The 15310-nt window shown below is 33.0% G+C and overlaps 1 protein-coding gene across 4 annotated transcripts in view; it reads left to right on the top strand.

Annotated features, from left to right (window-relative positions):
• The window catches only part of LOC120597059 (CD302 antigen), a 107096-nt gene that overhangs the window by 34889 nt on the left and 56897 nt on the right, over positions 1–15310 (top strand). For 3 of the 4 annotated variants that reach the window (XM_039855738.1, XM_039855735.1, XM_039855733.1), the window contains exons 14-24: positions 2497–2578; positions 3494–3562; positions 5863–5974; positions 6373–6408; positions 6768–6943; positions 7591–7661; positions 7938–8017; positions 8584–8723; positions 9909–10014; positions 10240–10400; positions 15012–15141. In XM_039855738.1, coding sequence (XP_039711672.1) covers positions 2497–2578; positions 3494–3562; positions 5863–5974; positions 6373–6408; positions 6768–6943; positions 7591–7661; positions 7938–8017; positions 8584–8723; positions 9909–10014; positions 10240–10400; positions 15012–15141 — 1163 coding nt within the window. The remainder of the gene's footprint in view (positions 1–2496; positions 2579–3493; positions 3563–5862; positions 5975–6372; positions 6409–6767; positions 6944–7590; positions 7662–7937; positions 8018–8583; positions 8724–9908; positions 10015–10239; positions 10401–15011; positions 15142–15310) is intronic. The other variant, XM_039855734.1, reaches the window with a different exon arrangement.

The raw sequence follows: 15310 nt of genomic DNA, 5'->3' as shown, positions 1-15310 counted from the left end.
ACCCTAATGAATCTCTTGAAATGAAAACTGAAAACTATAATGTCTGGGTTGAAATGAAGTTTAATCTCAAAAAGTAGTGAAGATTAGAGATTTTGGACAATAAGGTCAACTTGGCTCTTTGGGAAATCATTCTCTTGGGATGCAGCAGAGGCCAAAATGGGCTTGAAATCAGAGGTTTCTAAGTGGGAAAGGTGGAGCTAAGAGAGGATTTGGGTGGTTAGGTTAAGGATAGATCTGTAAAGAGCCTGCCTGTGGAACAGACTTTAGAATAAATGCATGTGACAAATGATCATTGATCATCCTTCTGGTTGTACTGTTGATTGTGTGAAGAAGATAAAATATCTAATGCTTATTTTAGGGGAACCCAAAATTCTGCACAAATTCCCTGAAACTTAACCTCTTCTTGATTTTAGCCATCTGACTTTAATTATACTATATAGCAATTATCTAGACTGTGGTTTAGATATACAACAATTGGGAAATATGATAAATTTGGAAGTCTATAAGAAAGCTCTGAATAGTTGAAGATACAAACTGCAGATTCCCCTTATAGCTACTAATATCGAACTGGACTTAATTGTCTCCAGGGGAATTTATCTTAAGTCTATGAATTGGTGATCTTTCTCTGTCAAACAAAACAACGTTACAATAAAAACTAAAAGGGGAAAATTCTCTTATATTATTGCAGTAAGTTGAAAAGCTTGAAGTTGAAAAGATAAAAAAGTGCTTATTGATATTAAAATATGAGGGAATGTTGAGTAAAGGAAAACAATAAAGGAAAGCAATTATTTTACTAAAAAATGAGGATTTAATTTAAAGTTAAGTTTATTCTAACCTTTGATTTACTAGCAAATTTTTTAAATGGAGACTTCTTATTTCCCAGTAGTCTTGTAGTTGTACATTCCATATATTCCATATATTCTACTAACCTTGAGAATAAGGATTAATTTTAGATTTTGATTCTACTTTTTCTCTAATATATGTTACATTTATATGCATATAACATTTGCATATATAGTTATGTATATGTAATATACATTCAGATGTACTGATCACACATACTACATGCAATCAGGTTAAATTATATAAGAAGAAACCAGCATTACAAAAAACAAAAATTACATGGAAAATGGTCTTTTTATTAAGGCCTAGAAAGTACAGTACATTTTAGAGAACATTTTCAAGTTGGGTTAGAGGTGGAGAAAATTTTTTTATGGTTATATCACTTCTGTTTATATAGGCAATATCCCCCTGGCCAGTGCACGAATTTCTTTGTGGGGAAGGGATCACTTACAGTGTATGTCCCTGCCTCTGTATTCTCCCCTGGAATACTTACCCTTTCTCCTCTCAGCCAGTCTGAATACTGGCACGTGGTAAACAGTCATGTCATGACTCGAAAGGAACATTAACCATCCTTTGAAGACTGTCTTTTGTCCTACCAACCTCACAAAATGTTTCCTGACTTCCTACAGCCCACAATGACCTTTCATTTTTTGCACTACCAAAATATACAAATTTTATATCAGTTGATGTCTTTCAAAAATGGTCTTATATTTGTTCACATATAGCTTATCTCTTTGACTAGTTTATATGCCATTCGAGGGTAGATATTAGGCCTCGTGCTTCTCTGGATCACTACTGCACCTAGTTCAGTGCCATGTACATAAAAGTATAATAGCTATGAGTGTCAAGTATAATCACTTAAGTGATCACTTAATTATTTTGCTCTAGTAGAGCCCATAGAGTTTGGCATTTAGAAAATACGTGTTTATTTTAAACTTAACTGGCAGTGGGAATTAAATAATTTTTAAAATTTAATGAAAATTTAGCCAAATGGTTTGTCCTCCCTTTTAAAGAAAAGATATTTAATATCGTTAAGGACAGATACTTTAAGGCAGGGGTTCCCAACCTCCAGGCGCAAACCAGTACCAGTCCATGGACTGTTAGGAACCAGGTACAAAGCAGGAGGTAAGCAGCAAGCAAGTGAGCAAAGCATCATCTGTATTTGCAGCCGTTCACCAACACTAGCACCACCGCCTCAGCTCCACCTCGGTTCTCAGGCATTAGATTTTCATAGGAGCACCCGTCCCTCGTGCCAGAAAGGTTGGGGACCACTGCTTTAAGGAAATGCCATCATCGTATTTGACTGTATCTGAAAACATTGTCTAATATTGAAGGTCTGCAGTAAAAGTTTTGGAATAATTATGTACTTTTTTTCCCCTCTTAAGTCAAAAGCAGAATAGTTTTTGCCTTTCATGTGAAGGAAATAACTTAAAATTTAATTTTATAAAGCATGGCTCCTTTTCGTTAGCTACCCCATATTTAGGGTTTGGTTTCATTTCAGAACACTTTTCTACATAGCTTGAAACTGCTTTTCAGTTAGTGACAGGTCTTCTGAATAAACTTCCATGTCCTAAGTATTTCAGACATTGTGAATGCTAAATATTTTTGCCAATTATTGTGCTCAAATTTACTTAATGCTGCCTTTTTACATAGTAACCAGCGTTGGCTGTGGATAGGTTTGAATAAAAGGAGCCCTGATTTGCAAGGATCCTGGCAGTGGAGTGATCGTACGCCGGTAAGTTTAACTTTCTCGTTTGAGAATAATATGGAAAGAGTATTTGTTTCAATAACAAGTAAGTTGATTATTAAATAAAACATCCACATACCATACAACTATTAAATTAATTTTATGGATGTATCTTTATTGAAATTAAAATAGATTTATAAATATGAAGTATGAAAAAAGTTACTAGTATCAGTTTTATTAAAAAAATAAACATGTGTAGAGTTTCTGTATGTAGTCCAAAAATATAAAAATATAGGTGGTCATCTTTGGGTAGTGCAACTGATTTTTTTCATTTTCTTTGTATTTTTTTTAATAATGATAAGCTTTTATTTTTATTTAAAAATATGAGAGTTGTGTAAAAAAGAAAGTATTTTTATTGAAGGAAAAATTTGTTTGGGGGTAAACAAATAAAAATCCTTAAACGTTATTTAAAATGTTTACATTATCCTAAAGAGAAGTTTTAGGTAACACTTATAAGAGTGGATTATTATCAAATATTAAATATTCACTCCACGTTACCATTGCATTAATTCATTGTGTATTCTAACTGTAAAATTCCTTGACTTTCATTTTCAAATTGGAGCATATCTGAGAATAGTTCATCGAATAATTAGCATTGCAACACACGCCAGAAAAGAAAAAAAAAGTCTTTTGCAAGTTCTTGATTCTGTGACACCAACTGTGAACTTAATACACCATTATCCCTCCATTTCTGACACTGGAGCTGCCTTTGTTTGGTAACTGATGGCATTATATTTTCTAAGTCCTCTCTTGATTTAGCTTCCTGATATAAAAAAGAGATGAAAACATTCTCCTTCCTTGGCATAGGAATGCTCTCGAGTTATTAAAGCTGCCTAAATTACATCTAAATTGCAAATATTTATACATCAGTCTTAAATTCTCATGCCTCTTTTGTTTTTTAAGGTATCTACTGTTATCATGGAAAATGAGTTTCAGCAGGATTATGATATCAGAGACTGTGCTGCTATCAAGGTCAGTACACTGCTGGACAACATGCGTATTTTAAAAATAAATCTGGCATCATGTACAGTCAGGCAACAGATCCAAGGAGTGTTTTTTGTGTGTGGAGCATGATATTAACTGTGATGGGAGGTAAGAAGTATATTGCCCAGCCGTCAAACAACCTAACTTACACTTAATTTGAGAAGATAAAATTTATATTCATATTCAAGAAAGACGACTCGTTACTTTGCGGTAATAAGCTCCAAATGAGTGGGCTAAAGAAGGCTAATGAAACTCAGAAGAGGAAGTGATTTCTGTAGCCTCTTTCCAGAAAGAGCTGAGACTTGAATTAAGCCTTAAGGAGGGATAGGGTTTAGTTAGGCGGGATAGGGTAAGGGTGAGGAAGTGGCATAAAATAAAGTAGGAGTTGAAGCAGAGGCTAAGGCAGTGAGGAGAACGGAATACAGATCAAGAAGTTTTAATCGGTGTCGGGGTTGAAAACAAAGTCGGGAAATTAGATTGTTGCCAGGTTAAGAAGTTAGTACATTTTTTGGTAGGCAACAGTATTTTAAAAGATTTTTGACATGAGCCAAAGAGGGTATGAGAAGATTCATCTGGAGACAGATTTCAAAATACAACAGCTAGGACTAGACAATGTAAAAGACCAGTTAGTCATCTTCCTTTGCAGAATTCATTTGTTTATTCATTCCATAAGTAGTATGTCTATGCAGTCTGTAATGCTCTGGGAATAGAACTATGACAAGGTATTAAACAGTCATTGTCTTCACAGAACTTAGTTTAGTAGGAGATAAATACAAGAAAATAAGTAATGACAAGGGTTATGACGGGCAATGTATAAGTTATATGCAAGAGCAGAAGTGTTATGGGAGAATAATGATGGTGATGGTGGTAATGATGATGATGATAACAGTTGTTAATACTTGTTAACTCATGAGCTAGGCACAGTGCTAGGCATATTACATATATTATTTTACTTTAATACTTAAGCAACCTTGTGAGGTAGGTACTGTTACTGTATTCATCTTATAAGGAAGACATTTGAATTCTAAATAGCTTACATGGTTACAGAACAAAATTTAAACCTACATGTCTGGGTCCACTATGCTTTATGAGTAGGCATATTTAAAAACACTCAAAAGGAGTACTGGTTTATGAAGAAAATAGTGCATTTTATTTAGATATTTGAATTCAAGCTAGTAGTAAGAAATATCCTATAGTGAGTAAAAACTAAGTGACTGGAATTGAAGGGAAAATGTACATAAAAAGAAAGCTCAAAGGGCCAAGAAGTAGATTTGGAGGAATCACTAACATAAAATGTAAGAAGACAAGGACGGAAGAGACATCTAGATAACATCTTCTTTGCTATGTAAGTCCAAGAAAGAGATTAGAGAAGGCGATTGACCAGAGATGTTACAGGAAGGTTGAGAAAAAGAGCTGAGAAGGCCATTGGAAAGCATTAGTTTCAAAGTAAGTGTTCTAGTAGTAAACTGTATAGTATCAAGCCATTTTTCTAGATTCCCAATTTAACACGTGTAAAGATGAAAACTTCAGAGAGCTTGTGAAGTTTCCAGAACACCGATACAATAGTTTAAATTCTATGTAGGTAGAGTCCCCATGTGTGAAAAGATTGAAAAATCTACCAAAAACTAAAAGACTCACTAATGCATTCTGCAACAGGAATAACGCTAGTCCAGGCAGTATTGTAGGAGAATCTTTCCTTACCTGCCACAGTACCCGCCAGAATCTTGGCCTTAAGAGAAAACAGTCCAAAAAGTGATGGATGCTCCTCCCAGCCTGCACCCTCCCCCCTTCTTTTCTCCCCTGCTTGCTGGCTGGAATTTGTCGAGTGCCATCTTGGACCATGTGGAGCAGGGCAACATCCTAGGAACACAGAGCAACACCAAAGAAGGAACCTGATGCTGGACTTTGTCACTTTTCACAGATCGGCTTTACTACAGCCAGATGCTTGGAAACCACTGAACCAAATATTCTTTTCTAACTTGATCTTTCCTAAATTTAAGGGTGCAAGGTTCTACAATTTCATATCAACAAAAACAGAAAGAAAAACAATAATTTGCATTTTGGGACATAAATGTGACCTTATGATATATTATCTTTATCAGTCCCTTTGCAGTCTCTTGCTCAAGCTGCTACTGTTTCAACACTGCATTCATTCATGTGTTCATTTATTAAACAAATACCTTAGGCTCTAGAGCTAAAGTGGAATGAGGGACCATAGGGCTTATAGTTTAGTGTTTTCTAAGGGCTGCGCAACTTCAAAATGTTCTACAGTCTTCTCTCTCCTTTAGGTCATGGATAGGCCATGGCGAAGAAGCTGGCATTTCAATGACAGAGAATTTATTTATTTAAGGCCTTTTGCTTGTGATACAAGACTTGATTGGGTGTGCCAGATTCCAAAAGGTAAGTGAACATTGAGAATGTTGAGCCGAAAGTACCTAAGAACATTTTAGTCTATAATTAAAATTTTTAAAAGTATATTCGTTTACTTATTAGTACTTTCTAATTATTAGCTACATTTATCCATCTAGTCTTCCTTGATATAAGGTAGAGAACTGCTAGGAATACCTTATTAATATTTGACAGATTTGCCTTTTCAATTGCTGCTAAAATAGCTTTAGCATAGGCCCCACAAAATTCAAACCGAAACGATCATACCATAAAAGGAAAAGGTTTGGCCAGAAATGGACACACCTCAGCAATACTGCAAGTCCTCTTGACTTAGATTAAAGGCACTTGTAGTATGCCAGGATCTGTAACTGTATACTAAACCTAAGCCACTTTCTGTCTTCCTTATACAGGTCGTACTCTCAAAACACCAGACTGGTACAATCCAGGTGAGTTAAGAAAATTGGAATTTAGCCGAAGCTGCTTTTACTTTTTCAGTAATGTATTTAGTTAATCGTGTAAACCCAGGCCTAAATGCCAGCTTGTTCTCTAGTACTTCTTCAAGTGAGATGAAGTATTTCCAAGCGGGGAAGGTGATTAACTAGTGTGGGATGAGGTTATGAGGCTGGATTTGTCTTCGTGACTCTGCATGGCACAACAACTCACTAGCTCAGACAGTACCGCCCTGGCTAGAGAGAGCCAGTAATCTAAATGGATTGCTATTTGTAAATAGCTTTGAACATTAATCCAGGCTTAGAGGGTACAGTTTGGTTTGCACAGTCATAACTCTGATATTCTTCTTCTTTAGAGCGTGCTGGAATTCATGGACCTACAGTTGTAATAGAAGGGAGTGAATATTGGTTTGTTGCCGATCCTCACTTAAACTATGAAGAAGCTGTCCTGTATTGTGCCAGCAATCACAGCTTTCTGGCTACTTTAACATCTTTTGCAGGACTAAAAGCCATCAAAAACAAAATAGCAAATGTAATTCAAAATAATGTATTTTTTAAATATTTTTATTTTTATATTTATTGCATTAAAAATTTTTCAAAAATCTTTCCAAAATCTACAAGAGTTAAATGTTCCTCTCAAGTTAAATTTGCCTAACAACATTCAGATTCATTGTTTTGTGTTAGAATAGTTAAATACAATTGCTTAACGTTTTAAAATTCAAAATTTATTATAAATACCAATTTATAAAATGAGCATTAATACATAATACAAATTATTCTAATTCCTTGACACACTTTTTTACTAAAAAATAACTTTATAGTTAACTCGAGTTTCTGTTTTTACTAATAACTAACTTTGCAAAATAGCTTTTTGGAGGAAAAATAATTTGTATATTTTTAAATTTATAGTTGCAGTAGTACACAATTTGTCCAATTAATGTGTGCCCCATAATTATAGCAACCATATTTTCTGTATACAGAATAGGGCCTGTGAATACACAAAGAATTTCCAAACTACTTTTTTGGTGAAAGGACTTAATTTGTATAATTTAGAGGCCAAAGTAACAGAATGTCTAGAAATTTTAGTGATTTTTGGTTATGGTGGGACAGAGTATTTAAATCAAAACTCTCCTATAAAACTCAGCACATGTAAAGATGGCTTTTTGGTTTGTTTTTCAGATATCTGATGATGAACAGAAGTGGTGGGTGAGAACTATTGACCAGACAATAATGGATCGTCATTTTATGTAGTATGTGACATCATTGATGCTGCCCTTGTAAAGTTATCGTTTAAAAGAAGCAGCTCAAATTTCCTTTTACTAAATGGATTACTATTTATAATTAGTATTGAACATTAATCCATTAAGTGCCTAGACTAAAGAAACCAAGTACTTTTTGCATATTAGCATCAAGAATGAAGTGGTATAAAATAATGGCATAACATTAAATTTAGAAGTAAAATTACAGTTAACAGAATGAAACATGTAACTACAGAATGAGTTGTCGAATCTCTCATTTTCTTTCAGCTCACGACATCCATGGCACCACTTTCCTATAACATTTGGAGAGGAATGCTTGTACTTGTCTGCCAAGACTTGGTTTAGAGGTAAAATTAATTTTAAATCCTTAATGTCGATTATGCAGTATGTGAAATTCAGGTTCAATTACTAGCTTAATCTCGTTTTCCTTTCAATTATATGTTTGGTAGCTTCATTTATGACTATTGGCAATAGCTTAAATTCCAAATGCAAATAAAAGTGCTTTTCACTATGAATATTTTGACTTCCTTTATCCTAAAACAATTACTTAGAACTAAACTCACCACTTTCATAACTGATAAGCCTATAGACAAATTTGCAGATATAAACAGGCAACAGTTCTAAAATACAAGTTAGGTCCCTGTCCCCTTCATTAGCCTTCTTCAACTCTATTTCCCGCCATCAGGAACTGTGGTAGCTGTGGTCATTACACCACATGTGTGCATTTTTATAGGCAGTATTGGTATGCTATAATCTACTGATATGAAATAGGAGACAAAGATGGCTAGAGAAGAAAAGGAATATATTTTAACCATTTGGGGAAAATTTATTTAAAGACTTTATTACTGGATTATTTTTAAAATGTGCTGAATGGAAAATTCTCACCGCAGTAATTTTGCTTTTCATTTCTCAGACTTAAATAAACCAGCAGACTGTAGTACCAAGCTGCCCTTCATCTGTGAAAAATACAGTGTATCCTCATTGGAAAATTATAGTCCAGATCCTGCAGCTAAAGTAGAATGCTCTGGGGAGTGGATTACTTTTCAGAATAAGGTAAAAAGAGTATTACTACATTGTGCAAATGATGATTGCTTTCATGATGGTTTTGTAGCCTGTGGAAGAATGGCAGCCCATTCAGTAGCTTCACTATGATAGCCTCTGCATATTTCAGTATCTCATCTAAACCTCAACATTGCAAGGAACTAAGTTAACTCTCAAATTAGTCATGCCTATAAGCCTTTCAAAACACTGTTCCTATTCTGTTGCTAATAACACTTAAATTGCTGAAGATGTTCTGTCAAGAGATAGTAATACATTGAATAGTCAGGACTACCTGTGTGGCATATAGGAAACTGACTTAATTTCTGCCTGCTAAATTTTCCCCCTTAAGGAAAACTTACAAACATCATCTACCAATCGAATTAGACCAGTGTTTCCCAAGCTACTTTTTGAGAATTACACATATGCTAACCAATTATTAATCACTGATCTTGAACCACCCGATGACTTATATCTCACTGACCATTCCAGTCTATAATGAGGATAAAATAAAAACATTTTGTAGAATGTTTCAAGGAACACAATTTGGAACATTTTACTCCACACTAACATGATCATAATATCAGAAGAAAAAGGGAGAGATGTATCTGACAGCTGAAAGCATCTGTAGTAAGTTAAAATATTAGCTGTGTATTTTGACTTTTTAAAATTAGGACAGTCTTTTTTTCCCCAAGGTACTGAGACTAAATTAATTTACACGGTTGATAGAAATTTGAATTAAAATATTCTGGCAAGGGACATGGAGATAATTTCTTTAAAAGCGTGAGGTTTTTTTTGTATAAGAAGGTGATGATTAAGAGTACAGACTTTGAAATCACATGTAACAGAATCTAAATGCTGACCATACCATTGTATGGATATTTTACTTATGGGTAAATGTAACTTCCATATGCTTCAATTTCCCCATTTGTTGTAAAAGTTAAATGAGATGATACTATGCAAACTGTTCAGCGCAGAGGAAGCACTCGATAAATGGGAGATTTAAAAAAATGGTTTGAAGACCACTCTTCAGTTGTTTAAATTGAGAGTGTAGATCTGCATTTTTACAGTACTACTTTGTAAATTTCCATGTTTCACAGACCAAAAATTATCAGTCTTTTGAAAGATGAGGCATTTATTTCCTATGTGAGCTTTCCCATGTCTGGAAACTAATGCTTCATATATGTTCTTTGTTTGCAGTGTTTTCTAAAGATCAAACCCAAGTCTCTTACATTTTCTGAAGCAAGCAACACTTGTCACACCTATGGCGGCACCCTTCCTACAGTCTTGAACCAGAGAGAACAAGGTAGCAGAATTGTTTTGGAAATATGATTTATTCTGATTTTAGGGCTAAGTGAGTTTTAGGAGGCTGAGGGAAATTAACATATGTTAAAAATCTTATTAAATTACTTTTTTTTATAGAGTAGGTGAAAGACTGTCTTGGTAGCTAAGCAAGAGGTATTTGTTGACATTTTTAGTATACTTTTAATTTGAATAAGTCAAATGCTTTTTAAAAATCTCTTCCCGACAGATTTTATTACATCCTTGCTTCCAGATATGGAAGCTGCTTTATGGATTGGTTTGCGCTGGACAGCCTATGAAAGAATAAACAAATGGATAGATGACAGAGAGATGACATACAGTAACTTTCACCCATTGTTGGTTGGTCGGAGGCTGAGAATACCAACAAATGTAAGCTTTTTTGAATTAATTACCTATGTAGCTCTCTGAAATCCTCAAGTCTTCCATAAATTATTGGATTAAGAACAGGAGTCTATTTTGTGAGTCTATCTACATGAAATATCCAGAATAGGCCATAGATTATTGATTGCCAGAGGCTAAGAAAGATGGAAGAATTGGGGGTGATGGTGAAAAGATATGGGTGAAAATGTTCTAAAATCAATTGGGGTAATAAATATACTAAAAACTATAAAATATATGTTCTAAATGAGTGAATTATTTCATATTTGAGTTATATCTCAATACAGCTGTCACAAGAAGAAGAAAAACAGGAACCTCCCCAACCTTCATATGTATGTCCTGGTTTTTCACAATAGCATCGGATCCATTGCACTTAATTCACAGCCATGTAAAACCATCAAGTAGTGAGTTTCAAATAGAGGCAATTTTAAACGCTTTACTTAACATTTTGGGATTTGAAGCTGTCAGCTTCAGTCTCCTGAGGCAAAAAGTACAAAATTGGTGATTAGTGATCATTTTTCCCTAAGGGCTAAATGTAAAGAAGCTGTAGAAGGGAAGAAGACATTATATTAACAATAGTTAATCTATACCATGAGATTGCTGCCCATTGCTTCTATCCTCCCTATTTGCTGGATACACACCACCTTTAGCACAAAAGGCAGAGATTAAGAAATTAACTTTAAAGTCTAATTCCAAAAATACATCCTAGATAATAATCAGTTGATGTTCCTAATGCAATGTAACTTTGCTCAGAGTTGATGATGGCAAAGAGAATTCTGAATCATATGTAATTATGTACCAAGTAAATATCAAAATAGTCCTTAGTTATTATATAAAATTTGACAGTTATAGAGAAGTAAACACAGTAAAGAAAAATATCAACCCTTATCCCACTTACACTTACTTAGGCCAGTAGCTTATAAACTTTTAACCACGACCCATAGTATTAATGGTTGCAAGTATTTCTTTATCAAAATAATGGTGGGTATTTAGATTTTCAGTTTTACATAATCTTAAATAGTGCTTCGGTGAATATCTCTATGCATAATCTTTGTTTATATTTCAGGTTACCTTCCTTAAGGCTTGGAAGTCATATAGCCAGGTCCAAAATAAATAAATAGTTATAAAGTTCTGGTTACCAAATTTCTTTCCAGAAAAGTTTATGAGTTTGTATTTTTATCAGCAGTATATTGTGTCGGCCCTTCTATCCATACCCCCATACTAATAATTTCTAACATTTGTTGAGCAGCTAATAATATTTGTCAGGCACTCTGCTAATGCATCACATGCATTATTTCATTTAATCTGCACAATAGATGTGGAAACGTCTGTTATTCCTTTCTTATCTTAGAAATCCAGGGACAGACATGTGACTTGCCAGTGACACAGAGCCTATCTGTGCAAAGTCAGCAATAAATCCAGGTCCAAGAGTCTGCAGAGGGAACATTCTTAGCTTCTCAACTACATTGCCTCTAAGGAGCATTATCTTCTAGAAATTCTTGCTAATTTGGTAGTTTAGACTATATTATATTTTCATTTATATTTCTCTGATTTCTAACAAAAATGAGCCTCTATAAATTCAATAATAATTTGAATTTCATCAAGGGTAAATATTTTTATTCTTTGTTCATTTTTCTATCAAAACCTTCATGTATTTCTTACTAAATTTATGACTATGTAAATATTAAATGTGCTGACCCTGTGTTTCTTGTGTTTATTGCAAATATTTCCCTAGGTTTTTTTCTTTAAATTTGAATACCAAAAATATTACAGAAATGTTTTGGTTTTGTGCATGTATATATGTTCAAATCTGTTTCTTTTCTTTTTTTTTTCCTCTATTACTTTTATGTTGGAAAGTCCATCATGTTAATGGTAGTTAAATGTATGCCTATATTTTCTTTGTTTTGTTTTATGGGTTGTCTTTTATTTCTAATGGCATGATATAGCCATGGTATATGGTGTATATTGTCAATGACTACATAATCCTTTTCCCTAATCCTAGCCAATTGTCTGGCATTATTTATTGCATATACTTCCATTTGTTAAAAGCAATATAGGATGCCTCCTTTATTATATATGTGAACTATGTGTGTATAAGATATATTCACTGATCTAAATACTATAATTTTGCTATATTTAAAAATATAATAGGATTAGTTGTCTTTTATTATACGACTTTAAAGTATTTTTAGCTATTCTTGCCTATTCTTCCAGACAAACCACAATTATTTAGTCAATTTGATTTAGTCAATCAAAGCAATTAAGTAAACTCTATGAGAATTTGATATTTTAGGGACCTTTTTATTGACCTTCTAACTTAAGAATATGGTATTTATTCAAGTCTTCCTTTAAATCTTTCAGTGAAGTTTTTGTAGGAGTTCTCTTAATGCCATTGAGAATGACAGGTTTTTCTTCATTTTTTTTACTGATATATGGAAAAGCTATTGTTTGGGGATTTTTATATATTTATTTCATAGGCATTCATCTTACTAAAAGTTCTTATTACTTCTCAGAGTTTTTCACTAGACATTCTTAGGGTTCCTAATTAGACAGTCATAATTTGCAAATAGCAGTTCACGTTTCACTACATATGGTAGGAATTCTAGAAATGTGGTAGTACCAGGAGTAATAAACACCATCTTAGACATGATCTAGACTTCAACAGAACTTTCTGCCATCTTTCATTATTACATGTATATGATGCTGACTCTCGTTTGAGATATATCATTCTATAACTAGCTTATTTAGGATCTTTATTAAGGAATAAGTACTGGATTTTTAAAAACTTGTTTCCAGCATCTTTTGAAATTGTCATACGTTTTTTTTTTTTGGTTAGGCCTATTGATATGTGGTATAACACATTAATAGATGTTATATTAAATCATCTTTATCTTCTTGTCATAAAAATCTAGTTGCTCAGAGTAGATTATTATTTTACTATTCTACTGAATTAGATTTGTTAGAATTTTATTTGGGTACATTTTCATCTCTATTTATAGAGTAAATTTTTTTTATGCCATATTGTCAGATTTTTTTTCTGATTATGTGAGCTTCATAAAATAAACTGGATAGCTTCCTACCTTTGTGTTTTAAAACTAGGACTCACCCTAGGGAATTACCTTTCCCTGAGAGTTTGAAGGAATCACATTAGAATCATGTGCTGTTAGAACCCTTTCCAGAGATCGTTTTTATTAATAAAAGGATTTAATGAAGTAGTCGATGGCCTAAATTCTTGAGTCGGATTGTCTGAGTTTGAACACCATTCAGACATTTAGTATGCCTTTGGAAGTTCACTTAACTTTTCTTAAGCTTCAATTTTTCGTCTGTAATGTTTCATCTGTTACTGTTGAACCTGCAATACAATGTGAGGATTACAAAAGACAATTCTTTTAAAGCTTTTAGCACAGTACCTGACACATAGTTTTTAAAATGAGCTATTTATTATTAATTTTTAATTTTCTCCAAAGTTAATATTACAGTGTGTTTTTCGTACCTCTCCTTAAAACAATTATGCTAATTTGTATTTTTCAAGAAAATTATTTATTTTATTTAGATTTTTAAATGTATTAGAATGAAGTTTCATATGCTATTTTTTAAATCTCCAGATCTTATTTCGATAATTTTTCCTTTCTCTTATTTAGAGATTTACAAAAACTGATATATGTTACTGGTTTTCTCCTCCCTATTCACCCTCTACCTTTATTGCTTGAGATGCATTTACCAATACTACTACATTTTTCTATCCTGTTTTCCTTGGAGTTACATTTTTGCTGATTTTCTAATCATAGTCCATCTTTTCTTTATAAGATAGTACATTTATTAAATGAATGAATGAATAAATAAATAAATAGTACATTTAAATAATACATGTTTGCCTCCACATAAAATTTTACTCATATTCCTTGTAAATGCTCATATTATTCTTTCCCGTATTTATTTTTTTATTTTTGGTTTAATGTTTATTGAGTAGCGTGTGCTTATGTGTTGTTTTTTAATCTGTATCTGCTGGAATAAGCTTTTCTTATTTTTCTAAGTGTGTTATGTGTCAAACATAGAGAAAAGTATAGGGACTATATTTCAAAAAAGTTTTCATGTCTAGTATTATTGATTTGTGGTCAGAGAATAAAATATAGATAGATACTTTTATTTATGGAAGTTTTTATAGTGACTAGTATAGGACCAAAGCTTTAAGGTGAGTTCCCTATTGTATGGTACACAATTTGTCATTATAAAAAGTTTATAAACATCTAATAAATTGAGTTAATAATCATTACTTCTTCGCTTACTTGAAATGTCAGGAATGAAAGCCAAGTATTAAATATTAGTATAATTGTGCTTTGTCTCATTCAAACACTTTTTCTTTATCTGTTTTGAAAATATAGTTTTCAATATTGCCACTACTTTGTTTTGTAATTTCTAAAGTTAATTGCTCTTTTCTCATGCTTTGGAAGTTTATCAGGATTTTCTTAGAGATTTCATGGTCAGCTTCTTAATGGAATTTTTTATAGGAGGAGAAATTCAGGTTGATATATAAAGTTTTTTTGCTAAGATCTTCAAACTGTTAGTTTCATGATTGCTTTACTTATTTTCCTTTTTGTTTAGATTTTTGATGAAGAGTCCCGCTACCACTGTGCCCTAATGCTCAACCACCGAAATTCACCTTTTACTGGAACATGGAATTTTACTTCTTGCAGTGAACACCATACTCTGTCTCTCTGTCAGAAATACTCAGGTATAGATTGTTATCTAGATAACTATGGTATTTTATGCTGTTAGCTATGCATAGTACTTTTTCACAAAAATCTTATAAATTAATTAATATTAATTTATAATCATATAGCTTCCTTAAAATTTCAGAATGACTAAATTCATATTGGCTCAGTAACATTATCTCAAATGGA

Source organism: Pteropus medius, unplaced genomic scaffold, assembly GCF_902729225.1.
Source record: "Pteropus medius unplaced genomic scaffold, Ma_sr-lr_union100, whole genome shotgun sequence".
Classification (NCBI taxonomy): Eukaryota; Metazoa; Chordata; class Mammalia; order Chiroptera; family Pteropodidae; genus Pteropus; species Pteropus medius.
The sequence above is the reverse complement of the archived record's forward strand: the minus strand, read 5'-3'. Positions and strand labels throughout refer to the sequence as shown.